Below are 24715 nucleotides of genomic sequence, written 5' to 3'. Positions count from 1 at the left end.
TCACTGGCCAGCTCCACAGTATCCTCTCCCAACCACGTCCCACTGGCCATTTCCACAGTATCCCCTCCCCACCCACCTCCCACTGCCCAGTTCCACAGTACCCCCCCACCCACCTCCCATGCCCAGTTCCACAAGTAGCCCCCCCCCACCTCCCACTGGCCAGTTCCACAGTATCCCCTCCACCCACCTCCCACTGGCAGTTCCACATATCCCTCCCACCCACCTCACACTGGCCAGTTCCACTGTAGCCCCCCACCACTGGCCAGCTCCACAGTATCCCCCACCACCTCCACCTGTCAGTTCCACTGTAGCCCCCCACCCACTGGCCAGCTCCACAGTATCCCCCACCCACCTCCCACTGGCCAGTTCCACAGTATCCCCCCACCACCTCCACTGGCCAGTTCCACTGTAGCATCCCCACCACCTCCCACTGCCAGTTCCACAGTATCCCCCACCCACCTCCCACTGGCCAGTTCCACAGTATCCCCTCCCACCCACCTCACACTGGCCAGTCCACTTGTAGCCCCCCACCCACTGGCCAGCTCCACAGTATCCCCCCCCCACCTCCCACTGGTCAGTTCCACTGTAGCCCCCCCACCCACTGGCCAGCTCCACAGTATCCCCCCACCCACTCCCACTGGCCAGTTCCACAGTATCCCCCCACCCACTCCCACTGGCCACGTTCCACTGTAGCCTCCCCACCCACCTCCCACTGGCCAGTTCCACAGTATCCCCCCACCACCTCCACTGCCCAGTTCCACAGTATCCCCCCCACCACCTCCCACTGGCCAGTTCCACAGTATCCCCCACCCACCTCCACTGGCCAGTTCCACTGTAGCCCCCCACCACCTCCCACTGACCAGTTCCACAGTACCCCCCCACCCACCCCCACTGGCCAGCTCCACAGTACTCCCCCACCACCTCCCACTGGCCAGTTCCACAGTATCCCCCCACCACCTCCCACTGGCCAGTTCCACTGTAGCCTCCCCACCCACCTCCCACTGGCCAGTTCCACATATCCCCCACCACCTCCACTGCCAGTTCCCAGTATCCCCCCACCCACCTCCCACTGGCCAGTTCCCACAGTATCCCCCCACCCACCTCCCACTGGCCAGTTCCACTGTAGCCCCCCACCCCTCCCACTGACCAGTTCCACAGTATCCCCCACCCCCCCACTGGCCAGCTCCACAGTATCCCCCCACCCACCTCCCACTGGCCAGTTCCACAGTATCCCCCCCCACCTCCCACTGGACAGCTCCACTGTCAGCCCCACCCACCTCCCACTGGCCAGCTCCACAGTATCCCCCACCCCCTCCCTCTGGCAGTCACAGTAGCCCCCTCTCTGACCAGTTCCTCCCTCTGCCAGTATCTGTACCCCCCCACCTCCCACTGGCCAGCTCCCACAGTATCCCCCACCCACTCCACTGCAGTTCCAGTACCCCCACCCCTCCACTGCCCAGTTCCACAGTATCCCCCCACCCACTCCCACTGGCCCAGTTCCATCAGCTCATCCCCCACCACCTTCCCACTGGCCGTTCCACTGTAGTCCCCCCACCCACCTCCCACTGACCGTTCCACAGTACCCCCCCACCCACCTTTCGGTGTTTGGAGGGGCTACTGTGGAGCTGACCAGTGGGAGGGGAACTGGTCAGAGGGAGGGGGGGCTACTGTGGAACTGGCCAGAGGGAGGGGGGCGGGGGCTACAGTTGAGCTGGCCAGTGGGAGGAGAACTGGCCAGTGGGAGGTGGGCTACTTTGGAACTGGTCAGAGGGAGGAGTGGGCTACTGTGGAACTGGTCAGACGCTAATAGCGTTTCAGGGGTGCGGGGTGCGCGCTAATAGCGTTTCAATCGGTGACGTCACTCGCTCTGAGACCTTGAAGTAGTTGTTCCCCTTGCTCTGCAAGGGCCGAGGCTTTTGTGGAGCGATGGGTAACGATGCTTCGAGGGTAGCTGTTGTCAATGTGTGCAGCGGATCCCTGGTTCGAGCCCAGGTAGGGGCGAGGAGAGGGACGGAAGCTATACTGTTACACTACTATGGAACTGGCCAGTGCGAGGTGGGCTAAAAGGCGGCTAAAACAGGTCTGGGGCCTCTAAGAGTGTGGGTGATACCATGAAAAATGGGCCCTAAAGAGAAGCCAAAAGCTTCAGGGGCCCCACTGTGGAACTGACCATAACCAGACCATCTCTGTCGGCTGCCCTTTATCCCCCTATCAGGCGATTCTCTCTGGCCTCCCATCCAACCAGATCTCAGAGGCCTTCGGAATTTCACCGCATCTCATTAGCATTGCTGAATTATTCATGAGGATCATCTCTGTATGGGGCTGGGGGCAAAACTTTGTAGCTTCAAACGCTGGTAACGAGAGCCACAACATGTGACTGTGTAGATGCTACATGCTCCTCAGCACCCAGTCACAGTCAGTGTCCTAATCAGCACTCTGATGACACAGCTTATGAATAAAGGCATAGAGACCTCTTATAACCTGTCTTATGAGTTATAATCAATGAATAAAAAAATGAATACAACATGAGAATATATTAACACAATAAGGGATCAGCATCGGAGTAACAGAGCAGGAAAGATTGTCCAACCTGTGTACTAATCTGTGCCATCTATGTGCTTGCCTAAAGATTATAGCTACCTGCGAAAGATCACAGCGGAGTATAGAAGGGTGTGTGGGTGGTACCATTCTTGTGCTACTGGAGTAGTCACCTTGGGAGACAGAGCCTGGGGCTAAGGCCAGCCCAGTTAGCCCTGTATACTGAGCAGACCCTAACCTAATTAGCTGTCGTCCCAGTGTCAACACTGCTGCGCTCTCTGATAAAAGACATATCAGTGGCCATTTTCTTTCACGCTCTGATAGGGGGTTAACATTGTCATGGTAAAAAAAGGACTTTCACATCTGCAATGTCTATTTTGTGCCTGATGTTGTTGTGTTATCTGGGACTTCGTGGTTAGTGTTCAGCCATTTAGCATTACAGTTGTGCTATGCTTTTTCGGATCTGAACAAAACACAAATAATCTCACCACACACATCTCAAGTGAGGTCTAGTAAAGATGAAGACAAATTCCCTGGTTCTGTGACCACATATTTTTTGTCAAAGACTACAACAGCATATCAAAGAGAAGAATATCCATAGAGGAGAAATGTGGAGTTTTTGTGTGAACAAAACAATCTCATAATAACACTTCCTAATATTTCCTTTCTCAACGCAGATTGTATCCCTCTTCAGCTTCAGTACGGCACATAAACATTTGTACCAAGACCTCAATTAGAGCAAATCAAATATGGTCGCCCGGCACTGGTATCCAGGCAACGGTTGCTTTTAATGCATCGAAAACCATTCCAGTAATTCCATTTATACGGATAAAACACTCTCGCAAATAGATTACCTGCTGCATGTGATCTCCCTTCTCTGTGAAATCGTGGCACAGGGCCACATCCTCCCACTGCCTCTAAGTCCATTAAAATACAGATGAGAGCATTTTACTGCATGGGGCCAGAAGCGACACCTCCCATCTAATCCGCTAACAAATAAAAACATCAGATGAATTACGTGTAATCGAGAGGCGCTATAACCTGGCACCGGATTTGGAGAAATGAAGCAAAATGAGGCTTTATTTGGGTAAATATTTGGATTTCATTTGATTAAGCTCTGTTCTGGGTGTATAATTAGCTAGTATGTATAGATTGAGAAAACGGGGCTATCTTGGAGAGTGCTTACGTTAGGTGTACTTCTAAATGTTCTGTTTGGCACTGGTGCTTGTGTTCGCCACGTGGATGGCCGCCTACATACAAGATGTATGTATGCAAGATTTGGGAGGAGCTGCAGAAAACATTTAAACACTTCTTTCCATTTTGAAAAGTTCCAGAATTTTCTGAAGTCAATTCTGAGACAGTCTTTCATAGACGCCTCTCTCCATGAATGGTCAGCACAGCAGCACACGTGAAACACTCAATATCTTCAAAGCCAAGCACACAATACTGCCCTGACAGCCCAATCGTTCCTCTGTCGGAATCTCATCTCCTTAAAACACTATTTATTCAGCACACATCCTTTTAATGCCTGGTCTTGGCAAGAGAGCCTGAAACCCTGCACCTTAATTCCATTAGCCTGTTCGTCCAATGAGAATTTAAGGCTAACAGGAACACAGACTCTCCCTCTGAAAACACTGGGCTTATTCTCTCAGGAGCACTTTAATATCACTAATAGCCTCCAAAGTTTTGATCAATTATTCTGATATACAGTATGTGTAATGCCAAGCCAGTTTAGGCTAATGTGCAAAGATGGATGAAGATATGAAACGCCACACGGACATTCAGAAGCTAATATCAGTATACAAAAAACATTTCATCCCTTTGTTATTGTGATTAATATTTAATGTAGTACTCCACAACATAAGGGCGTTTTTTTGTTATTACACAAGCAGAATATGGACCATTGCTATTGCACTCGTGTAATAACAAAAAACATAGAACGTGCAATTAGAAACCAATTACAGTACTAAAACTGTTCCTTCTAGTAATAGTGGGAAGGAATATGCATACGCTTAAACCTTATCAGTCTATGTCGGGAGTGCAGCTTCCCACCATTGTGGGTCAAAGACAGGCGCTTCATTTCAGTCCTCAAATGGGGCTTAGCTATTGTGGATGAGAGACTGGAGTTTCACTTCAAATGGGGCTTAGTTATTGTGGCTCAAAAGACTGAATCTTTATTTCAAACGTGACTCAGCTCTATAGAGGGGATTCTTTTTAGACCCTGATGCCCTTGACGAGTCAGGGGAGGGACATTGGAGAGAGAGAGAGAGAAGGAGAGAGAAAAAGAGAGATAGATTGACATAGAGACAGAGAGAGATCATTCCAAAGGAGAAAGTGAAGGATAAAGTGTTTGTACCTTTGTGTCTGATCCTATAGAGAGTGTGGGAGAGAGGGGTGAGGAGGAGGGTGAGGAGGGGTGAGGACTAGGGTGAGGAGAGTGAGGGGGGTGAGGGAAGGATAAGAGCCAAAGAGGATTAGGGGCCGTGAGACCTTTGTTGTTGTGATCAGTTAAAAGTACTAGCTCTCAATCACCCACCTGGCTAGTTGAATGCACTATACCAGCACATTTGTGTGTGAAGAACGGGAGTACAGGCCACCTTGATGAAGCCTGTAGAAAAAAGAGAACTGATGTCAGTTTGACATTTCAGACGTTTCAAAGTGTGTGAAATTAGTTTCAGTTTGTTCCAATTTGCATGTTTCACGTAATGGCATGATCAAATACACTACAGTTTTTACAGAGCAGCAGCCAAGTAATACAGGCCCTACTGGAATATACAGTATATGGTAACCATAACAACACCAAGGAACTCTGCACCTATTACAAACACATGACCCATAAATTACCCCCCTCGCAATAACAACTCTAAGTATGGGTGGTAGGTGTGCGTGAGTCTCTGTGTGTGTGTGTGTGTGTGTGTGTGTGTGTGTGTGTGTGTGTGTGTGTGTGTGTGTGTGTGTGTGCTTGTTCTCTATTCTTTGGTAGTAGGTCAAGTCAGTCACACAGTGAGGAGTGTGTTTCCTACATTAACTCTCTCTTCCCTCTGCACTGTATAAACAGTGCAAGATTGAGTAAGAACAACATAGCTGTGGGTGATACCTAGGAGGAAGTGAGCCCTGGTGAAGGCATGGGATAGGGGTTAGGCAAGCGGACACTGGGTCTGGAGCGTGTCCACACAGTCCAAGAAGTTGCAGGCAGAGGCGGTATCACAAGCCAGTTTCAGGGCTCAGGCACAACTCTCAATTCCCCATCGGTTAGAAGATCATGGGACATGGGATTGAAATGACACCGACATCACATGTCAGCGTTGTGTCTGAAACTTTACATAGACTAGCATGGCGCGCAACACAAACACAAAATGATTTAAATCACAAATAAAACCAAACCCCCTGACAAACTGACGCATTTGGGAAATCCATTCCTATAGGTTTAGAACAACAAGGCACGCCTGTAACTTCAATACCACCATTATCACCATGGATCAGACTGTTGCCTTGGCTACAGATTAAGCTTTCGCTCAAAGGATGGACAGAGGAATGAAAAAAGGACAGCAGCAGACCTTCCCCTCCATCTCCTCCCTCCCCCTCCTCTTCATCAGAGGAGGCTGGTGGGAGGATCTATAGGAGCTCATTGTTATGGCTGGAATGGAATAAATGAAATGGTATCAAACGCATCAAACATATAGAAACCACATGTTTTACTCCGTTCCATTAATTCCATTCCAGCCATTACAATGAGCCCTTTCCTCCTGTAGCTCCTCCCACCAGCCTCCTCTGCTCTTCATCCCCCAGAAGTGCCAGCTGTGTGCCGGGCCAGGGGGGTGAGGATGGGGGTAAAGGGGACACTAGGAGGAGGGTTGGAGTGGGCCTCTCCAGCCTGAGCCTTCTGGCTGCGTCTCAGGGAGATACTGGCCCTTTGTCTCCTCTCCAATCTGGCCACATCTCCCCTTGAGCATCCTGCTTGCCTGCCTTGGGCTGCCTGATGCCTGCTGTAGCCTCTCACATATCAATGGAGCCCCAATTGGGTGGTCAGACAGAGACAAGCCCAGCTAGGATGGCTAGTGAGGGGTGGCAAGGATTGTGGATGGCCAGCTCTATGTTCCAAACTGGAGACTGTCTGTCTGATTGGAGCTTCTGGTGTTGGTTGGTTCTCAGTAATTTACAGCCCACATACTTGAGTTCTATGTCTATAGTCCAATTGTCAATGTATCATAACTGTAAATTATTCTTAGTTTTGCATAGGAAATATATCGAACTTTGTAACAAGCACATTCATATTGTCAGTTGAATAACTTATTTATATATTTCCTCAGCTTTTCAGTGGTTTATTATGTCCAGAGTGAAAGCGTGATCTTGCTATTATAGCCATTAGCAGCCCAGATATCGGAATTTCTGATGCATCAAATTGTTATAGCCTAATGGAACAAAGTGACTTCGGGTGACAACCTATTCTTTCAAATCGAACAATAGGAAAACACTAAAGCCCCGCCCCTGCGGTCGATGTTGCTACAAGAGTCGTGCGCAAATGTTTTGTGTACACTACTGCACGCGACGGCCTAGCCGTAACCTCTCAATCCTGCTCAATTAACAACAGAGCACTATGCTTACATCGCGAATACAGATTGGACACATATGTAAACTTCGCTGCGAACCGGTGCCGCTTGGATGCCCTTCTTCAGTAAGCGAAAGGAACGCAGAACTCGCTCAAACCGAACCTGAGAAATCATTTTACCTCAGCCCCTATCATAATCGGATGATGAGGATAATAGACCAGATGATTTATATATATATATATTTTAAAGGTGGTGTGTTAGATAAAAACGAGATATAAGAGCAACTTTAAAGGCTAATGTTAAGATTTATCTCACTTGTTTTCTGAAACGCGTTTTACAGTAAGCTTTGTCTGCACGTTTTTCTTTAAACAGGCTATATATAATAAGCAATCTATTCCTATGTAATTATTAGCACTGCATAAAAAGGCTTGACATTTTTGTTTTGCTATTTTAAAAAGGCTGGCCGTTTATTCGAACCATTTTATTTTACAACTAAACTTCTTTGATGCAAAATTAAGTTATTGTGATAATGATAAATCTTATTTGATCTATAGTAGCTAGACTAAACGGAATCGAAAACAACTATTGGACTCTACAGTATGTCTTCACAATGTTCATAGTCTAAAATAACACTTTTAGGGATAGTCAAAAAGTGCCTACTTTGTTGCAAAAGGCTGACAATCAGGTATGTGGAGCTGCAGACAATTTCTGACGCTGGCCTGTGGGGCGCACGTCAACTATAGTCTACTGAACAAAAATATAAACGCAACATGCAACAATTTTAAAGATTTTACTGAGTTACAGTTCATATAAGGAAATCAGTACATTGAAATAAATAAAGTAGGCCCTAATCTATGGATTTCACATGACTGGGAATCATAGGAGGCTGGTAGGAGGAGCTACAGGAGGACGGGCTCATTGTAATGGCTGGAATGGAATTGATGGAACAGAATGAAACATGGTTTCCATATGTTTGATGTATTTGAATCTGTTCCGTTTATCGCATTGCAGACATTACAATGAGCCCATCCTTCTATAGTTCCTCCCACCAGCCTCCTCTGCTTGGAATACAGATATGCATCTGTTGGTCACAGATACCTTAAAAAAAGGTTGGAGTGTGGGTAAAAAAAAACAGTCAGTATCTGGTGTGACCACCATTTGCCTTATGCAGCGCGACACATCTCCTCATAGAGTTGGTCAGGCTGTTAATTGTGGCCTGTGGAATGTTGTCCCACAAGTTGCTGGATATTGGCGGGAACTGGAACACGCTGTCGTACACGTCGATCCAGAACATCCCAAACGTGCTTGTCGTGATGTGTGTTTTGTCCTAAATTTTTATTTTATTTATATTCATTTTTAATCCCAGCCCCCATCCCCATAGGAGGCCTTTTGCCTTTTGGTAGGCCGTCATTGTAAATAAGAATTTGTTCTTAACTGACTTGCCGAGTTAAAAAGGTTAAATATATCTATTTTTTAAAAGCTTAATGGGTGACATGTCTGGTGAGTATGCAGACCATGGAAGAACGGACATTTTCAGCTTCCAAGAATTGTCTACAGATCCTTGCGACATGGGGGCTGTGCATTATCATGCTGAAACATGAGGTGATGAGAGCGTATGAATGGCACGACAATGGGATCTCGTCACAGTATCTCTGTGCATTCAATTTGCCATCGATAAAATGTAATTGTGTTCGTTGTCCGTAGCTTATGCCTGCCCATACTATAACCCCACCGCCATCATGGGGCACTCTGTTCACAACGTTGACATCAGCAAACCGCTCACCCACACAACGCCATACATGTGGTCTGCAGTTGTGAGGCCGGTTGGACATACTGCCAAATTCTCTAAAATTACGTTGGAGGCGGCTTATGGTAGAGCAATGAACATTCAATTATCTGGCAACAGCTCTGGTGGACATTCCTACAGTCTGCATGCCAATTGCACGCTCCCTCAAAACTCGACACATCTGTGGTATTGTATCGTGTGACAAAACTGCACATTTTAGAGTGGCATCTTTTTGCCCCCAGCACAAGGTGCACCTGTGTAATGATTATGCCACACCTGTCAGGTGTATGGATTATTTTGGCAAAGGAGAAATGCTCAATAACAGGGATGTAAACTAATTTGTGCCCAAAATCTGAGAGAAATAAGCTTCTTGTGCGTATGGAACATTTCGGGGATATTTTATTTCAGCTCATGAAACATGGGACCAAAACTTTACATGTTGCGTTTATAGTTTTGTTCTGTGTAGTTAGCAGTCCTGCATTTTAAAAATGTATTTAGAGTGGTTGAAGCTTTTATAAAAAATATGTTTAATGAAGAAACAAGTTCTAGTTCAGTTTCCCTGAGAGGTTGGCAATTGTCATGTTGAGGAAGTAAAATATATTGAATATTTTAATTGATATTTTAATTGTTTTATATTATTTTTATTTTGCATATCTACTTCAGAATGCTTTGAAAACTAAAACTTGGCCTCTATTGTTTAATGGGACAGATGTGTCCAAACGCCTTACTTTGTTATGCTGGCAGCCAGTCCTTTTCTTGTCAAATTATTTTCACAAACTGAAGAAGGGAGACTTTTCCAACTCAAATGTAAGTTAAGAAATGTTAATGATGCAGGTGTGCGGGCCCCGCAGCACCGAGGTGACGAATCAAACTCCGATCTCTCACAGTTCGGTTCCATTGATCAGCTGAGACCTCGCGCTGATTGACAGCCCCCGTCGCCATAGCAGCCGCCTGAGTGGCGCCGTGAGGACTGGCCCGAGGGCTGCTGTGAATGGGTGACGTCACGGGGCTGGCGCCAGAGAGTCTGCGAGAGTATGAGCTCGCGGCGCAATTCAGTACTGCCGCTCGCTTGGTGCCAATTCATCACCTGTCAGGGATCAGTCAGGGTGTCATGCGAAATGTACACAGCTGGGAGAACAAAAAGAAGAGAGAAAATGAAAAAATCCGATTAGGCCTACACCAGATGTGGACACGACTGCAAGAATTCCACATCGCATCACAGTAGAAATGCATAAAGGCTTGTTAAGAAGGCGAAGTTGTCTCTTGGCTGCAAAATCAAAACTGTATCATGTGTGTAAATTGCTGCCTTCCAAACATTAAATAGCCTCTTTTTATGCAAGTGTAGGCTATTTCTCTTCGAGAAATGTATTTCACATAGAGAAATGTCAAGCATGTTGCAGAATAGTTGGTGGGTGGGTAGATGGTGATATGCATTTGTTTGCATAAGATTTGTTATTGCACATGAGAGCTCAGTTTTAACAGAGGACAGACTACATACACCAAACCTAATCAATTGCTCTGTGCTTGCCAGGATTGCATTTTTTTGTTAAAATACTGTATTTGTTCTGCAATACTATTTAGGGCTTTTGGTGTTTTGCAGCGCATTTCTTTCAAATCTATTTTACCGTCATTTTTGGAATAGTATCCATATTATCATTGTTATGAAATATATCCACAAAAAAATAAAATCATCTAAATAATATTTTGTTGCAGCTGTGCTCAAGGAGAAGACACACATTCTCATCCATTGAAGACGTTGTCACTATGACCCCTAATGCGTTTGTTAAAAATTCATTGACTTTTGTGAGCAACCCAATTTAATCCACAAAGCAAAACGAACACCCGCTGCAGCCCACAACAGCCCCGGGGCAATTCGTTTGTGCCGCATCACTCCGCGCGCTTTCGAGCTCATTGCACGGCACCAGTTGGATAATGCAGCGTTTAATTTATACACAGGAATGCTATTATAGCCTTAACATGTTCGCAACCAAAGGATCTGTTTAACAATGAATTACATTATTGTCAATCTTTGAGGTCGTATAATGGCCTTCCTGACGCAATGTTTTCTAAATTGTGTTGAGGACCTTTAAACACAGGGTCAATCCAGATGTCATCCAAGTGGCCCCATACACATTGTGACAGTCACTCTCTTTGACCAGTAGTCACAGATTTCTCACAATAATGTGCATAATCATACAACTATATTATTTCAAATATTCCCTATTCTGCAGATTCAGAATCCATATTTCCCCACTGATCCAATTCGTGCGCAAGCATGCCATATAGGTCAGGTCCGAAGTCCGGTTTAGCCAGCCGGTTTAATGACCCATTCAAAGTTCACATTTCTCTTATCACCAATTTATACATAGCCGATGTAGAGATAAATTATATCAGTCCAAATGTATTCATTCAACATCTGATGCCGTGCCCTGGAATGCAATTTTAATAGGCAATTCCTACAATCACAATTCCTAGTTTTTCGGAATCTTTAGAAATACAATGTGTGTGTAGGCTACCCATAATTTCAAACAAGAGATAATGGTGAAATGAATCACCAGGATGTAGTGTTATGTTGACAGTGAAGGAATGTGTGAGAGCGAGACCTCTCCTAATCTTGACTATAAAGCAAGATATTGTGACACTTATCAGCCCCTTCACCTTAATACATCGTGGTGCGTAATTGCGCAATTTACGCATGGATACAAATCATTCTAAGATTTCGTATTTAATATTCTTAAATTAATTCATTGAGAAAGGCTTTAAAACAACATTAAAACCATCAGAGAAATGCACGCTCCAGCTTGACAAGCTCCTGGTTCCAAATTACAAATCATTAATTTTCTTGATCAGAAACAGGTAAGGGCTCAATTTTCCAAATTGCCCACCGGAGCTGAAGAGCGCTCTCACAGTGCCACCATCAACATGCGTTTTCACTGGCTGAGAAGACGGAAAAAAGGAGGGACCTGACTGTGAAGCATGCCGAAGCAATGGTTGGGCACGAGGGGAGTGATTGACGTAGCTAATCCATCCAATCGGCACCAATAAAACCCCTGCGTAGCAAACCCAGCCTGCTGGCTATATAAACCACAATGACAGCTTGTTAAACCAGTCCGTTTGCTCACCGACCGTCTGTGAAGGAATAGAAAGAATACTAAAACAAATATCTCAACGAACGAACTGAACGTCTCACACGAAGTGTCAATATGAAAGCGATAAGCCCAGTAAGGTCTTTCCGGAAAAACAGCGCGAATCTGTCTGAACACAGTCTGGGAATCTCTCGGAGCAAGACTCCCGTGGATGATCCTTTAAGCCTGCTTTACAACATGAACGACTGCTACTCCAAGCTGAAGGAGCTGGTGCCTAGCATCCCTCAGAACAAGAACGTAAGCAAGATGGAAATCCTGCAGCATGTCATCGACTATATTCTGGACCTGCAGATCGCACTTGACTCCAATGTCGCAATAACGAGCCTCCATCACCCGCGACCAGGGCAAGCTACACCCAGGACTCCCCTAACAACTCTCAATACAGATATCAGCATCTTGTCATTACAGGTAAGGATGGGCCGACCTACTATTGTCTGAAATATCCAAAGAATATTAACAAAGACGTAGGCTACATTTGGTTGGGTCGATTTTGCTAATGGTATGAACGTATTTGAGTGCGTTTTCTATGCGTAATTATGGTCTATTGTGAAATTACACCATTTGGTTACAAAAGGCATGTTTTCCATTATCAAGATTGAGAGGGTAGGACTTTTAATGTGTACGCTCATTAATAATTCCACGTAGGCCTATTTGACTGCGGCAGTGCTAATGAAGGTTTGTTTTTCAGTCTCCGGAGTTCCCATCAGACCTGATAACGGATGACAGCAGGACTCTTTATCGTTAAAGCAGTAAGTACGCTTCTATCACCTGTCTGTAATATTATGTCTGGGATTTGCTTGTCTATTAGCCTACTACAGCCTGTGGCAGAATAGAAAATGAACGCCAGTGTGTATTTCTGACAGTATAATCACGCTCATTGTTAATGGTTCAATATATAAACGAAATGGCATTGCATACATTTTTTAAAACAGTATAGGCAATTATTTGTTATAACGTCGTAATAGCACAGCTGCAGCGACGCTGTCTATCTACAATGCAGAGCATCTGTAATATAAAATAAATGGTTCAGATTACTACTAGATGTCTGCACATAATTGGTGCAATCGGAGGCTAGGCGCCAGTTGAACTGCAATTACGATCTGATTCTCTCCCAGATTGTAGGCTGAAGTTGTGTGCGAAAGTGCCTTATGCTGCTCTAGTGTCTGTCTGTACTGTGTGTGTGTGTAGGCTACATCTGGAGCCCAGGGTTTGCTCAGTATTTGAGTGTTTGGTTAAATCTTAATACTGCGGCTTCCTCCCTGGCGCCAGTCTGTCCGGATCTCTGCCCTGTTTGCATTTTCTAAACATGCCTCTCTTTCTGAATCTTTTGCAGGCGTTTGTTTGGTTAAGACACAACACACACAGGACCTCGGAACCGGGCTTTTTCCCCTCTATTTTTGTCCTCAGGTTCTGGAATTTCTTTAATTGAATCAAAAGACTTTGCTTAAAGGACAATCTATGTGATGTGTTTTCAGTTCGGACACTCATATTATTTAATTTAAGACTTTTTTTTGTCCTTTCTTGAAATGGAAGGCGCGCTATATTCCCGAAACTGGGAGAAAAACAAATGACAGATTATTGTCACAAGGATTTCCCTTTATCCCCCTTGAAGTCTTTTTTTTTTGTTGCGGAGTTGGCTCGTGAATAGAAGACGCATTGGTTAGTTACTGTATAAAATGTAGTCTGTCTTGTCAGAATTGTTACTCTTCTTGGCACATGAAGGACTGGACATTGTAAAAAATGAAATGAACAAGTGAAACCTTGTGAACTCGCTCGGAGGTTTATCTTGTATAGTTAAAGGAATTGCACATTTCTGCAAAAGTGTAATGCTGTACTTAATTATGCTGAAACTTTTTATAAAAGTAATAATGTAAATTGTACCTTTTTTATACAAAAAATAAACCAAATGCATTATTTGAACATGTTTTCCTGCTGTATGGAAACTTGTAGCTTGTAGCCTAGATGACAGACCGCGAGATATGCTTGAGTTTGCAAAAGGTAAAGACTGACACTTTTATGTCTAACTGAAAATGGTTCTGCAATGCCAGGTTGTCACGAGTTTCAATTCCAGCGCGTTAACCGGCCCATTCAGTGGTAATGCCAATCTTTTATAACAGTTGTCAACTGAATGATTCGAATGATGAGAAATTCTTGAGTCATTTCTTTGGGCCGCAATGGACAAACTATACAATTCTTATTGACTACAAGAGTCTTTTACAGTTCACACACAGCAGGACTCTAGTTGACCTTTCTCATCTTGACAGTGTTCAGAAATTGAGACCTAATTCTACCTCAACACGCACTGCAGGGGCATATTCCCAGGGTGTATAGGACATTGGGCCATTAACGCGATTATCTCACCTGAGAATAATTCTGCATTAATCTGCTCCTCGGGAAACTGCTAACCTCTAAACACTTGACCAAACAATGTCATTTTAAATGGCCTGCCAGTGTTGAATAGACTATTTTATAGAAAAGAAACGCAGAGCCATTTCATAGATCTCCGTAAGATTTTACGATGTGAAAATATTAGGCAACGACACATTAGTTTGTCTGACAGTGAAGTTACAACTGTACACTGAACTACCTGGACACTGGACCATGCGCACCTAAAACCACAATTTCCCTCCAAATGGATTGGATTAACCGTTTACCATGCAAGCCTAAACTATTGCATTTGAAACATTGTTCCATTTGTACAGGTAGAAAAAGCTCAGGCTCAATTTTCCCACAAGTCTCATTGGCAAATTCAAGTTCCTTAATTAACAGTACACTCGTAATTGAGCCTATACGTGTGCCCAACATACAAAGGGCATATAATAGGTTAAAATATAATTACAGTGCATATGTATATTGTGACATAACTAACTTGGCCTTCAAATCATCTTTTCCCCACAAGTGAAAGTTCATGCCCACGTTTAGTGACCAAGGCTAATGAGGGTTTTTATGGGCAGTCTGCCACCTACTGGTGAAAAAAGTACCGCGCTGACATCAGCTAATGCAATTGCGTCTTAACCCATTAGATACTGAACAAAAATATAGACTCGACATGGAACAATTTCAAATAAAGTTTATATAAAGAAATAGGTCAATTGAAATGAATTCACTAGGCCCTAATCTATGGATTTCACATGACTGGGAATGCAGAAATGCATCTGGTCACAGATGCCTTAAAAAATAGGGCCGTGGATCAGAAAACCAGTCACTATCTGGTGTGACCCTTTTCCTCATGCAGCGCGACACATCGCCTTCACATTGATCAGTCTGATGATTGTGATCTGTGGAATGTTGGCTCTTCAAAGTTGCTGGATATTGTCAGGAACTCTTAACACGCTGTCGTGCACGTCAATCCAGAGCATCCTAAACATGGTCAATGGGTGGCATGTCTGTTTGCAGGCCATTTTCAGCTTCAGCTTGTACTGATTCTTGCATCATGGGGTCGTGCATTATCCTGCTGAAACATGAAGTGATGGCGGCGGATGAATGGTATGACAACGAACCTCAGTATCTCATCACGGTATCTCTGTGCATTGAAATTGCCATCGATAAAATGCAAATGTGTTCGTTGTCCGTAGCTTATGTTGGCCCATACCATAACCTCACCGCCACCATTGGGCATTCTGTTCACAACATTGACATCAGCAAACCACTCGCCCACACAACGCCATACATGTGGCCTGCGCTTGTGAGGCTGGTTGGACGTACATCTGTGGCATTGTGTTGTGACAAAACTACACATTTTAGTGGCCTTTTATTGTCCCCAACACAAGGTGCACCTGTGTAATGATCATGTTTTTTAATCATCTTCTTGATATGCCACAGTTGTCAGGTGGATGGATTATCTTCGCAAAGGAGAAATGCTCACTATCAGGGATGTCAACAAATTTGTGCACAACATTTGAGAAATAAGCTTTTTGTAAGAATGGTACATTTCTGGGATCTTTTATTTGAGCTCATGAAACATCGGACCAACACTTTACATGTTGCATTTATATATTTGTTCAGTGTGTATGGGAGCATGGGATATTCATTAAATAATGGCACATTTTGAACAAAGGAGTCAACTTTTGAGCTCATTGGAAAAGTTTAGTTCAAAGCAACTTTTGAACTGTTATACTTTATGCAGGAAGTAAAATATGTTTCAGGCAAAAAGCTTCAGACAACATGTTTTATTTCACAAATACATGGCTTCACATTGCACTCTGAAAAAGGTTCAGAACCTCGGATGGACATCCGTAGCGCATGGGAAACTCAGGTTTACCACATCACTGTTCACACTAAAGATTCTTTTTATTTTTTTTATTATAGCACAAAATATCAGTATATTCTTGGGCAAATAGACCTTTCAGTCACATGGAAAAAAGGTGTCGGAACGCCAATCCACAGCCACGCTACATAAATTAACTCTGAAAATGACATGTTTTAATAGGTACTTGATAACAAAAAATTAGGAAGGCTTTATGTGCTTGAAAACAAAAAAAGTTAACTCAGATTTCCGTAACCAATCACAAAGTACAGAACACATTGCACCAACACACACCACTGTACTGTAATGTCACCACCACCAACACAACATTCATGCACACAACTCCATAATTCACTACCATTATCCAACAATTCACTACCATTATTTAACAATTCACTACCATTATTTAGTAACAGCTAAAGTGAACATGACAGCACACTTAATTGAATTAGAGGGCCATTTCAATTTGACGTATATTCCATTTTAGTCTGATGTCATCGTCATTAACTTTCAAATGATTTCACAAAATCTATTCAGGACATTGAATTTCTTCAACCCAAATGATTCAATATTTCTATGGTTGGAAAAAAAGGTGATTATTTTCATGTAAATTGATGTTTACTGATCTGCATATCAACTTCTTCTCTCAAATATTTTTTAAACGAAGTCACAGATTAATAGGCCTGTTTTGATTGCCATCCATATCAATGTAACACAGGATTGGTGAAAGGCATTTATTTTTTGTAGCACATCATATCATCAAACATCTATGGTACCTCCTCCAAAAATGCCCAGGCCCCTCTCACAGGACACTCTCTCTCTCGTCCTCCAAGACAATAGCGTCAGGGGCCCCTGTGCAGCCTTTGAGGGCCTCGCCGGTGCCCAGCGCCCTCTTATGGATGATCCCACACAGGTTCTGGTTGTGGACGGGCCTCGTGGTGGAGGTAGAGCCGATGCTGGAGCCTGGGGTGATGAGGACTGGGGTGGAGCTCTCTGTGTCTTGGTTGTCTTGGCTAGTGTTGGTGGTGGCAGCGTTGTTGCTGCTGTTTCTGTTGTTGTTGAGCGTGGTGGTGCTGGGGGTGCGGTTGAGGTTGCTCACGGAGGAGCTGGAGCGGAACCAGGTTTCGTCGGGACTGGAGGCCATTAGGCTGCCCTCGGACGGGGCCTCAGAGCAGATGGACATGCGGGTGATAGTGGAATCCTGAAGGCCGCTCAGACTGCTGGGCAGCAGGCCCCTCTTCTTGACCAGACCCTCCAATTCCAGTTTATTAACCCCTTCCTCTTCTGCTTCCACTAACACTTCCTCCAGGGAGTGGTCTGAGGAGCTCTCGCCAGACCTCACACCCGAGTCGGACGAGTCCTTGTTCAGGGCGATGTTGCTGGGAGCTTGGGCACCCCCTTCGTTGAGCAGAGGGGTGTTTTCTGATTCCTCCGGCCCGGGCTCCTCCTCCTCGTTGCTGGGCACCTTGTGGTAGCGAGGCCCTGGTCCCTTTACCTTGGAACTGCCTGCTTTGGAGGCGTCAAGCTTCTCATCCTCTTCGCTGATGGGGTCCAGGGGCGCATCAGTGTCAACCACGTCCGTGGCTTTAGCACCTCTCTTGGTAGGGAAAGAGGGCTTACGGCCATCCTTCTCGGACCCGTCTTTGGCATTCTCCTCTGGGTTTCTGGCATCTCGGTATTGGAGGAACTGGCCCAGGTGGGGCTGGACAGACTTCTCTCCCCTGCCTCCGGCCACGTCCAGCTGGGTCATCTGGGCGATGTACTCACGGTAGGCATCGCGGTACTCTGCCTGCTGCTTGTCCGTAAGCTTGCAGATGTCGTTGGATGACTCCTGGGAGTTGAGGCTGGACATACTCGGGGTATGGTGGGTGGCCGCCTGGGGGAGGGGAGAAGAAAAGGGGAACGGGGTATAAAGTGTTTTGTTATGGTTGAGGGGGGAACGAGCGTGTCATGGATGTTACTGGTATGGGCGAAAGGGTGAGAAAAAGCACAAACTCATGAAGTTTGTGGTTATGGCGCTGCCGTTGAACTTACAATTCTTTATTTGAGAGCAGAGAGAGCAAAAATAATAGCTTTTCTAACACCCCGCCTTTTGGTGGTGGTGTGTGTCTCCCGCCACCTCAACTTCCTCAACCAATGACTGCTTGAGTAAATGTAGATGTGTGACTGCTTAGATGTGTGACTGCTTAGATGTGTGCTTTAAGGGTGTTTGGATGGCTTTGTAAGTGTCTGTGAATGTGTTTATCTGTGTTATGAGCAGAAAATAGTGCCCGAGTCTATGTATGCACTGTGTGTGCATATGGACGTGTGTGTTTGTGTGTGTGTGTATGAGTGTATGTATATGTGTGTATGTTCAACTCCCCACCGCTGAGTGTGTGTGTGTGTGTGTGTGCTGAACTCCTCACCATGGGCCAGTGCTGTGTAGTCTCTCTGCGTGTCTGGGTGGGTTCCTCCAGGCTCAGGCCCAGGGTACTGAGCTCCTCGAAGCTGAGGTTCAGGATGTAGCCGCCCACCTCATGGGGAGCTCCCTGGCCCTGCTGCCTGGCCGTCTCCATGTTGACCACGCTGCTGCCCTGCTCGCTGGCCGCACGGGACTCATCCTGCAGGGCCTGGCCCTCCCTATGACGCTGGCCCTCCACATTACGCTGCTCCATCACCTGGGAGACAGAGGGAAGAAGAGAGATGACTTAGACAGGCAAATATACTACCAGTTCTAGAGTAAACCTGTCACCACAATACAAGGTAGAGAATCAACATAGGAAATAACCACGAGCTACAGAGCCAATATACAGTATCACCACTATCTATGAAACCCAACAAACAACCACTAACTCTACAGAGCCAATATACAGTATCACCACGAGCTATGAAACCCAACATACAACCACTAACTCTACAGAGCCAATATACAGTATAACCACGAGCTATGAAACTCAACATACAACCACTAACTCTACAGAGCCAATATACAGTATCACCACTATACAGTATCACCACCATCTATGAAACCCAACATATAACCAACAGAAATAGACTCAACACAACACTGCATCTATAATATACCAGATAACAATCAGATACTGTATGAAGCCAATACATCACCATCATCTTATTAGGCTACAAACACAAAGTCAGTACTAGTATTTTAGTTCAATACAGAAGGCACCACGGATGGTGATGCTAGAAGTTTGGTTGAACTCTACAGGGCCTGTAGGGATAAGTGGTCCGGCGTCCACGTCAGATGGCTTGGGATGTGCTTCGAGGAGGAGAGCATGCTAGTTTTCGTAAAGCCGCGCAGCTGGTTTTCAGAATCAGACCCCAGGAGACTGGCTGACTGTAGCTCCCACTGACAATAACCTTCCTCCAGATCTCAGGCTGGACGGCCTTGTTCTGGCAACACAACGTCAGTTAGTGGAAGGAAGCTCAAACGGTCATCTGATCAACTCCATTTACATGTGTTCCTGATTCCAGCCCCTTGAGCGAGCAAAGCAGACGGCAGACTTTCTCTTAGTACGGATTATAACATCCTCCAATGTCTCCAGAGAAGGCTCAAGACGCCCCGATTTTAAGAAGACAAAAAAACAACACACAAAAACACAACTCCGGTGAATAAAAATCAGGATGCTGATATTAAAGTACACATTAAATCAATAAAATAAGGATGTAAAGTATTTAAGAGCGGAGGTGGAGGTTTTGTCTTACCATGCCTCTGAAGAGCTGCCAGTCCCCAAAGTTCATATTCATTTCATTCTTCAGCTCTTCCAGGTTGCACTGAGACAGCACCTGGCCATTCACATTGGCCTAACACAGAGAGAGGCAGAGACAAGTTCACTACTAACCAAATACAGGCACATAGGGCCGGTTTGGACACAGATAAAGCCACATATTGGAGTAGAAAGCAATTTCAATGGAGATTCTCAATCAAGATATCTTTTAAGTCCAGGACTATGCTGCTAGGCTTAATCCGTGTCCTGGAAACAGCCCTATACTGTATAAATTAGGGTATAAATAGGCATAAGTTGAGTAAAGTAGGAATACGTTGATTGAAGTAGGGCCATATGTTCAATAAAGAAAAGTAGAGGCATATGGAACTCTTTCAGATGGCAAGAAACCCTTCTAAGAGCGGTTAAAGAAACGTATGCATTTTCAACAGGAGTCCTGTTTTCAAAAGGCGAGCTTGTATTACGTATATTTATATACTTCCGGTTCTGTACCTCACCAAACAAGGAGGACTTTTCACATAAAGACACAAGAAGCGTTGTTAGCTGGGCTGGCTGACTGACTGTGGTCTAGAAGCTTTCATGACATCCTGTCTATAGATCATTTATAAATGGACTAGAACCTGCTCAATGCAGACAGAGACATTAGCTGTTTTGTTGACCCATATAAAGTTGATAAAGATATTGATAGACCAAAATAAACCTTGTGTGCAAATGGATACAATTTAGAATCTTTTGTATACGGTAAACTTTATTGACTAAGGTGTTGTATAAACAGGAGCAATATATATGTGTGTGTGATGGTGTGTGTGTGTGTGACGGTGTGTGTAGCAGGCCTGACCTTCTTGATAGTGGCGGTATACTGGCCCAGCATGTTAGAGTCCATGCCGGCGATCTGTTTGACGCGCTCACACACTGCGTCCGTGTTCAGAGAGCTGAGGAGTACCACAGGGGTTCCCGGTACCCCAGAGGCAGAACCCTGTCACACACACACACATAAGTCCACACAGACATACAGAATCACCCATTGACGTTGTAGCATAGCAGGGCTCACTCACCACCACTGCAAAGTCATACGGTTAGCGCAAACTGTTAGCACAACGCTTCAACAACCACAGAACAACGTTTCAACAACCACAGCTAGCTTAACATTAATGGTGGTTAACACTGGAATAGCTATTCACTGCCACCAGAAAAACTATTCCCTTTTTCACAGCATAGCACAAAGACAAAACACTCCAAACCAAATGCATTACTCTTTGTCAGTGCAAGCACCTGTGAGGTAACAATACTAGAGCATGGTAACGAGCGGCACCAGCTGTGCAGTATGGTCTCTTTTGGGTGTCTGCATGTTAATCTGAACACACTGTTGATGGTAGTGCATTATTCACTGTATACAGACGAGCCGTGTGTGTGTGTGTGTGTGTGTCTCTTCCACTGCTCTCCTCTGTGAGGCTAGAAGAGTGGTCAATACCCTCGCCCCCTAATGCTCTCTAACCTCCCAGCTAGCCTGATATGCCACCCACTAACAGAGAAACAAAACAACCCTTCTCTCTCTCTCTCAGACTGAGCAACAACAAAACAACAGCTTTGTTGACTTGGGCGGGAAGGCGCCGAGGCTTAGAAGACGTCTGTGCTTGCTCTTTTGCTGCGAGAGCTTGCTGGAGAAAATAAGCTGTACACGTCTTAACAGAGCCTAGCAGAACGGGGGGGGGGGTAACTGTAGTCACTCCGTGAAAGGAGGCAGAGGGTGACGCTGACTTGGGGAGGTTAGCTACTGTACATAGACAGTCCTGGAGAGTGCAGCGTACTGCGGTGTCAGCTGCACTAATAGGCCAGTGTGTGTGTGTGTGTGTGTGTGGCTTTAGCAGGTAACACACTATCTGCATGTTTTTCCCTGATGCGTTGTATAGAGGTTTCTTATGTGTCAGTTTGATTAGCATCCATATTAGCATCCGTTAAAAGTACCGGAGAGAGCAATTATCCTGTAGACTGTAGAGCTCCTCAATAATGATAGCCCAAATGATTTCTGTTTCTTAAGAATTTCTGGCTGGCATTTTAAATCATGCTCCTTAATTGGGTCTTGCAAATTTGGCAAGTAAAACTTTCTTTCTGGTGGGTTTTGTTGAATTCATTTAGAAGTAGAATTCATAATACATGTGTTGGATGACCTAGAAGAGACATTCTAGAACTATTGTACATTCAACTAGAACTATTTTCAACACATTATCGATAAACTGGTGGTTCGAGGCCTGAATGCTGATTGGCTGACAGCCTGTATACCACGGGTATGACAAAACATTTATTTTTACTGCTCTAATTACATTGCTAACCAGTTTATAATAGCAATAAGGCATCTCTGGACTTTGTGGTATATGGCCAATATACCACGGCTAAGGGCTGTATCCAGGCACTCCGCGTTGCGTCGTGCATAAGAACAGCCCTTAGTCGTTGTATATTGGCCATATACCACACCCCCTCGGGCCTTATTGCTTAAATATATCATATGTAGAGGTGGGCTATATGGAAGTTGGGTAAAGGTTCTTGTCTATGTTTCTAATGCATGACAGGTGGAGGGAAAAGCATGGCATGTTATATTAGTTGGTGGAGGTGAGGTAGAAAGGTAGAAAGGTAGTGAGGTAGAAAGGTAGTGAGGTAGAAATGTAGTGAGGTAGAAAGGTAGTGAGGTAGGAAGGTAGTGAGTTAGAAAGATAGTGAGGTAGAAAGATGGTGATGTGGTGAAAAAGTTAGAGATGGTGAAGTCCAAAGAGATGAGTGTACCTGCTTGGGTCTGAAAGGCTGAGACAACTGCTTTGGGGGGAGAAAGAGAGGCAGAGAGAAAGAGGCAGAGAGACAGTGGCATAGAGACAGAAAGGCAGAGAGACAAGAGGCAGACAGACAGAGAGGCAGAGAGCCAGAGGCAGACAGGCAGAGAGGTAGAGATTAATAGAGGTAGACACAGACAGATAGGAGCACGACATTAGGCCACATGCTGAAGTCATCATAGAACACAAGAGAACAGTAGACACATTCACATCAGACTAGACAAGAAAACATTTATCTTGAAACACAGCGGGCAAAGGCACTTTTACAGCATCCCATCTAGCAAAGACTGAAACTGAGAAGCCATTTAGTTCAGAATTATTACAGGAGGAAATGAAATATATTTTTTATAGAGCGCTTAAAGAAGATAATCTTTGCAGAGAGGACGAGCAGCACAGAGCGTGATGTTTGTAGAGAGAGAGAAGCGTAAGGAGAGAAAGAGAGATATCCCCCACACAGAAAAGCAGAAGTTTCCACTTTGAGGAAGCCTTAAAAACTGGTCCTTCACCCAGACTGTGTAAGTGTGACTGTGTGTTACACTGTGCCAGTGCGTGTGTGATTACGTATACACGTGTGTTGTATAGGCACGCAAGTGTGTGTGTGTGACAAGAGACCCCTGTGTGAGATAAGGCTGTAATTCCAGCAGTGTGAGGCATGGGCAGAGCAGAGGGATGAGGAAGACAGAGGCCAGTGGGGCAGTGCGGTGTGTTGGCAGAGCAGAGGGATGAGGAAACAGAGACCGGTGAGGCAGTGCGGTGTGTTGGCAGAGCAGAGGGATGAGGAAACAGACAGGAAACAGAGAGGAAACAGAGGCGGGTGAGGCAGTGCGGTGTGTTGGCAGAGCAGAGGGATGAGGAAACAGAGGCCGGTGAGGCAGTGCGGTGTGTTGGCAGAGCAGAGGGATGAGGAAACAGAGACCGGTGAGGCAGTGCGGTGTGTTGGCAGAGCAGAGGGATGAGGAAACAGAGGAAACAGAGAGGAAACAGAGGCCGGTGGGGCAGTGCGGGGCGTGGGCAGAGCAGAGGGATGAGGAAGACAGAGGAAACAGAGGCCGGGGAAGGAGAAAACATTTCTGTGAGGAGATAAGCTCTGTGCTCATTGTGCTGCTGCTGGCCCCAGCCTTTAATGCTAATCCCTCCTCACCCAGACCTATAGGGATATAGCCTCTACGCTATCTATCAACTAGGCCTAGGCAGTTACGCTAGGCTGCCCACTGCACACATGTACAGATTGTGTTATATATATTCACATACCAATAGAGAGGAAAGAGTATGAGAGGGATATAGAGAGAAGCTCTGGTGGGATACTGAGGGTGATGGGGATGGAGAGACATGGAGAGGTCAGTAGGGACAGAGAGCCTATATTAGTCCTGTTGGGCTTCAATGGTGAAGAGATCAGTCATACATGTTATGCTGCACTAACCAAAGGAAAGCTAAGCTGAGATATTGGCCCTTTTATAATGTGTATATCCATGACTGATACCACGTAATTACATTATCAGTGTTTCCCCTATGACTGATTACCACGTAATTACATTATCAGTGTTTCCCCTATGACTGATTACCACACTGATGATGTAATTACGTGGTAATCAGTCATAGGGAAACACTGATAATGTAATTACGTGGTAATCAGTCATAGGGAAAACACTTGATGATTGTAATTACGTGGTAATTCAGTCAGGGGAAACACTGATGATGTAATTACATGGTAATCAGTCATAGGGGAAACACTGATAATGTAATACGTGGTAATCAGTCATAGGAGAACACTGATGATGTAATTACGTGGTAATCAGTCATAGGGGAAACCTGATGATGTAATTACGTGGTATCAGTCATGGGAAACACTGATGATGTAATTATGCGTAATCAGTCATGGGGAAACACTGATAATGTAATTACATG

At 45.2% G+C, this 24715-nt stretch overlaps 3 protein-coding genes across 3 annotated transcripts in view; 2 read left to right on the top strand and 1 right to left on the bottom strand.

Annotated features, from left to right (window-relative positions):
* Nucleotides 1-1334, top strand: part of LOC111968378 (uncharacterized) — a 3306-nt gene extending 1972 nt beyond the window's left edge. Inside the window, exon 2 of the mRNA XM_023993862.1 lies at nucleotides 367-1334. Coding sequence (XP_023849630.1) covers nucleotides 367-1334 — 968 coding nt within the window. The remainder of the gene's footprint in view (nucleotides 1-366) is intronic.
* Nucleotides 1335-11962: 10628 nt separating this feature from the next.
* Nucleotides 11963-13940, top strand: LOC111968892 (DNA-binding protein inhibitor ID-2). Its single transcript, XM_023994837.3, has 3 exons — nucleotides 11963-12428; nucleotides 12709-12769; nucleotides 13354-13940. Exons 1-2 carry the CDS (start codon nucleotides 12078-12080, stop codon nucleotides 12763-12765), a joined length of 408 nt encoding a protein of 135 aa, XP_023850605.1. The 5' UTR covers nucleotides 11963-12077; the 3' UTR covers nucleotides 12766-12769; nucleotides 13354-13940.
* A 1135-nt stretch (nucleotides 13941-15075) lies between these two features.
* Nucleotides 15076-24715, bottom strand: part of LOC111968377 (kinase D-interacting substrate of 220 kDa B) — a 114014-nt gene continuing 104374 nt past the window's right edge. Inside the window, 4 exon segments of the mRNA XM_070445061.1 lie at nucleotides 15076-18142; nucleotides 18672-18923; nucleotides 19969-20067; nucleotides 20827-20964. Of these exon segments, the coding sequence (XP_070301162.1) occupies nucleotides 17069-18142; nucleotides 18672-18923; nucleotides 19969-20067; nucleotides 20827-20964 (1563 nt within the window). The 3' untranslated portion in view covers nucleotides 15076-17068.

Source organism: Salvelinus sp. IW2-2015, linkage group LG9 (assembly GCF_002910315.2).
Source record: "Salvelinus sp. IW2-2015 linkage group LG9, ASM291031v2, whole genome shotgun sequence".
Lineage (NCBI taxonomy): Eukaryota > Metazoa > Chordata > Actinopteri > Salmoniformes > Salmonidae > Salvelinus > Salvelinus sp. IW2-2015.
This window is presented reverse-complemented; position numbering and strand designations above follow the sequence as displayed.

What these genes read in the sequence shown, in the direction of transcription:
- LOC111968892 (XM_023994837.3), top strand. Translation starts at nt 12,078, where the DNA reads ATGAAAGCGATAAGCCCAGTAAGGTCTTTCCGGAAAAACAGCGCGAAT. An exon ending in TCAGCATCTTGTCATTACAG is followed by an intron (nt 12,429 to 12,708) that starts GTAAGGATGGGC and finishes TTTGTTTTTCAG; the next exon opens with TCTCCGGAGTTCCCATCAGA.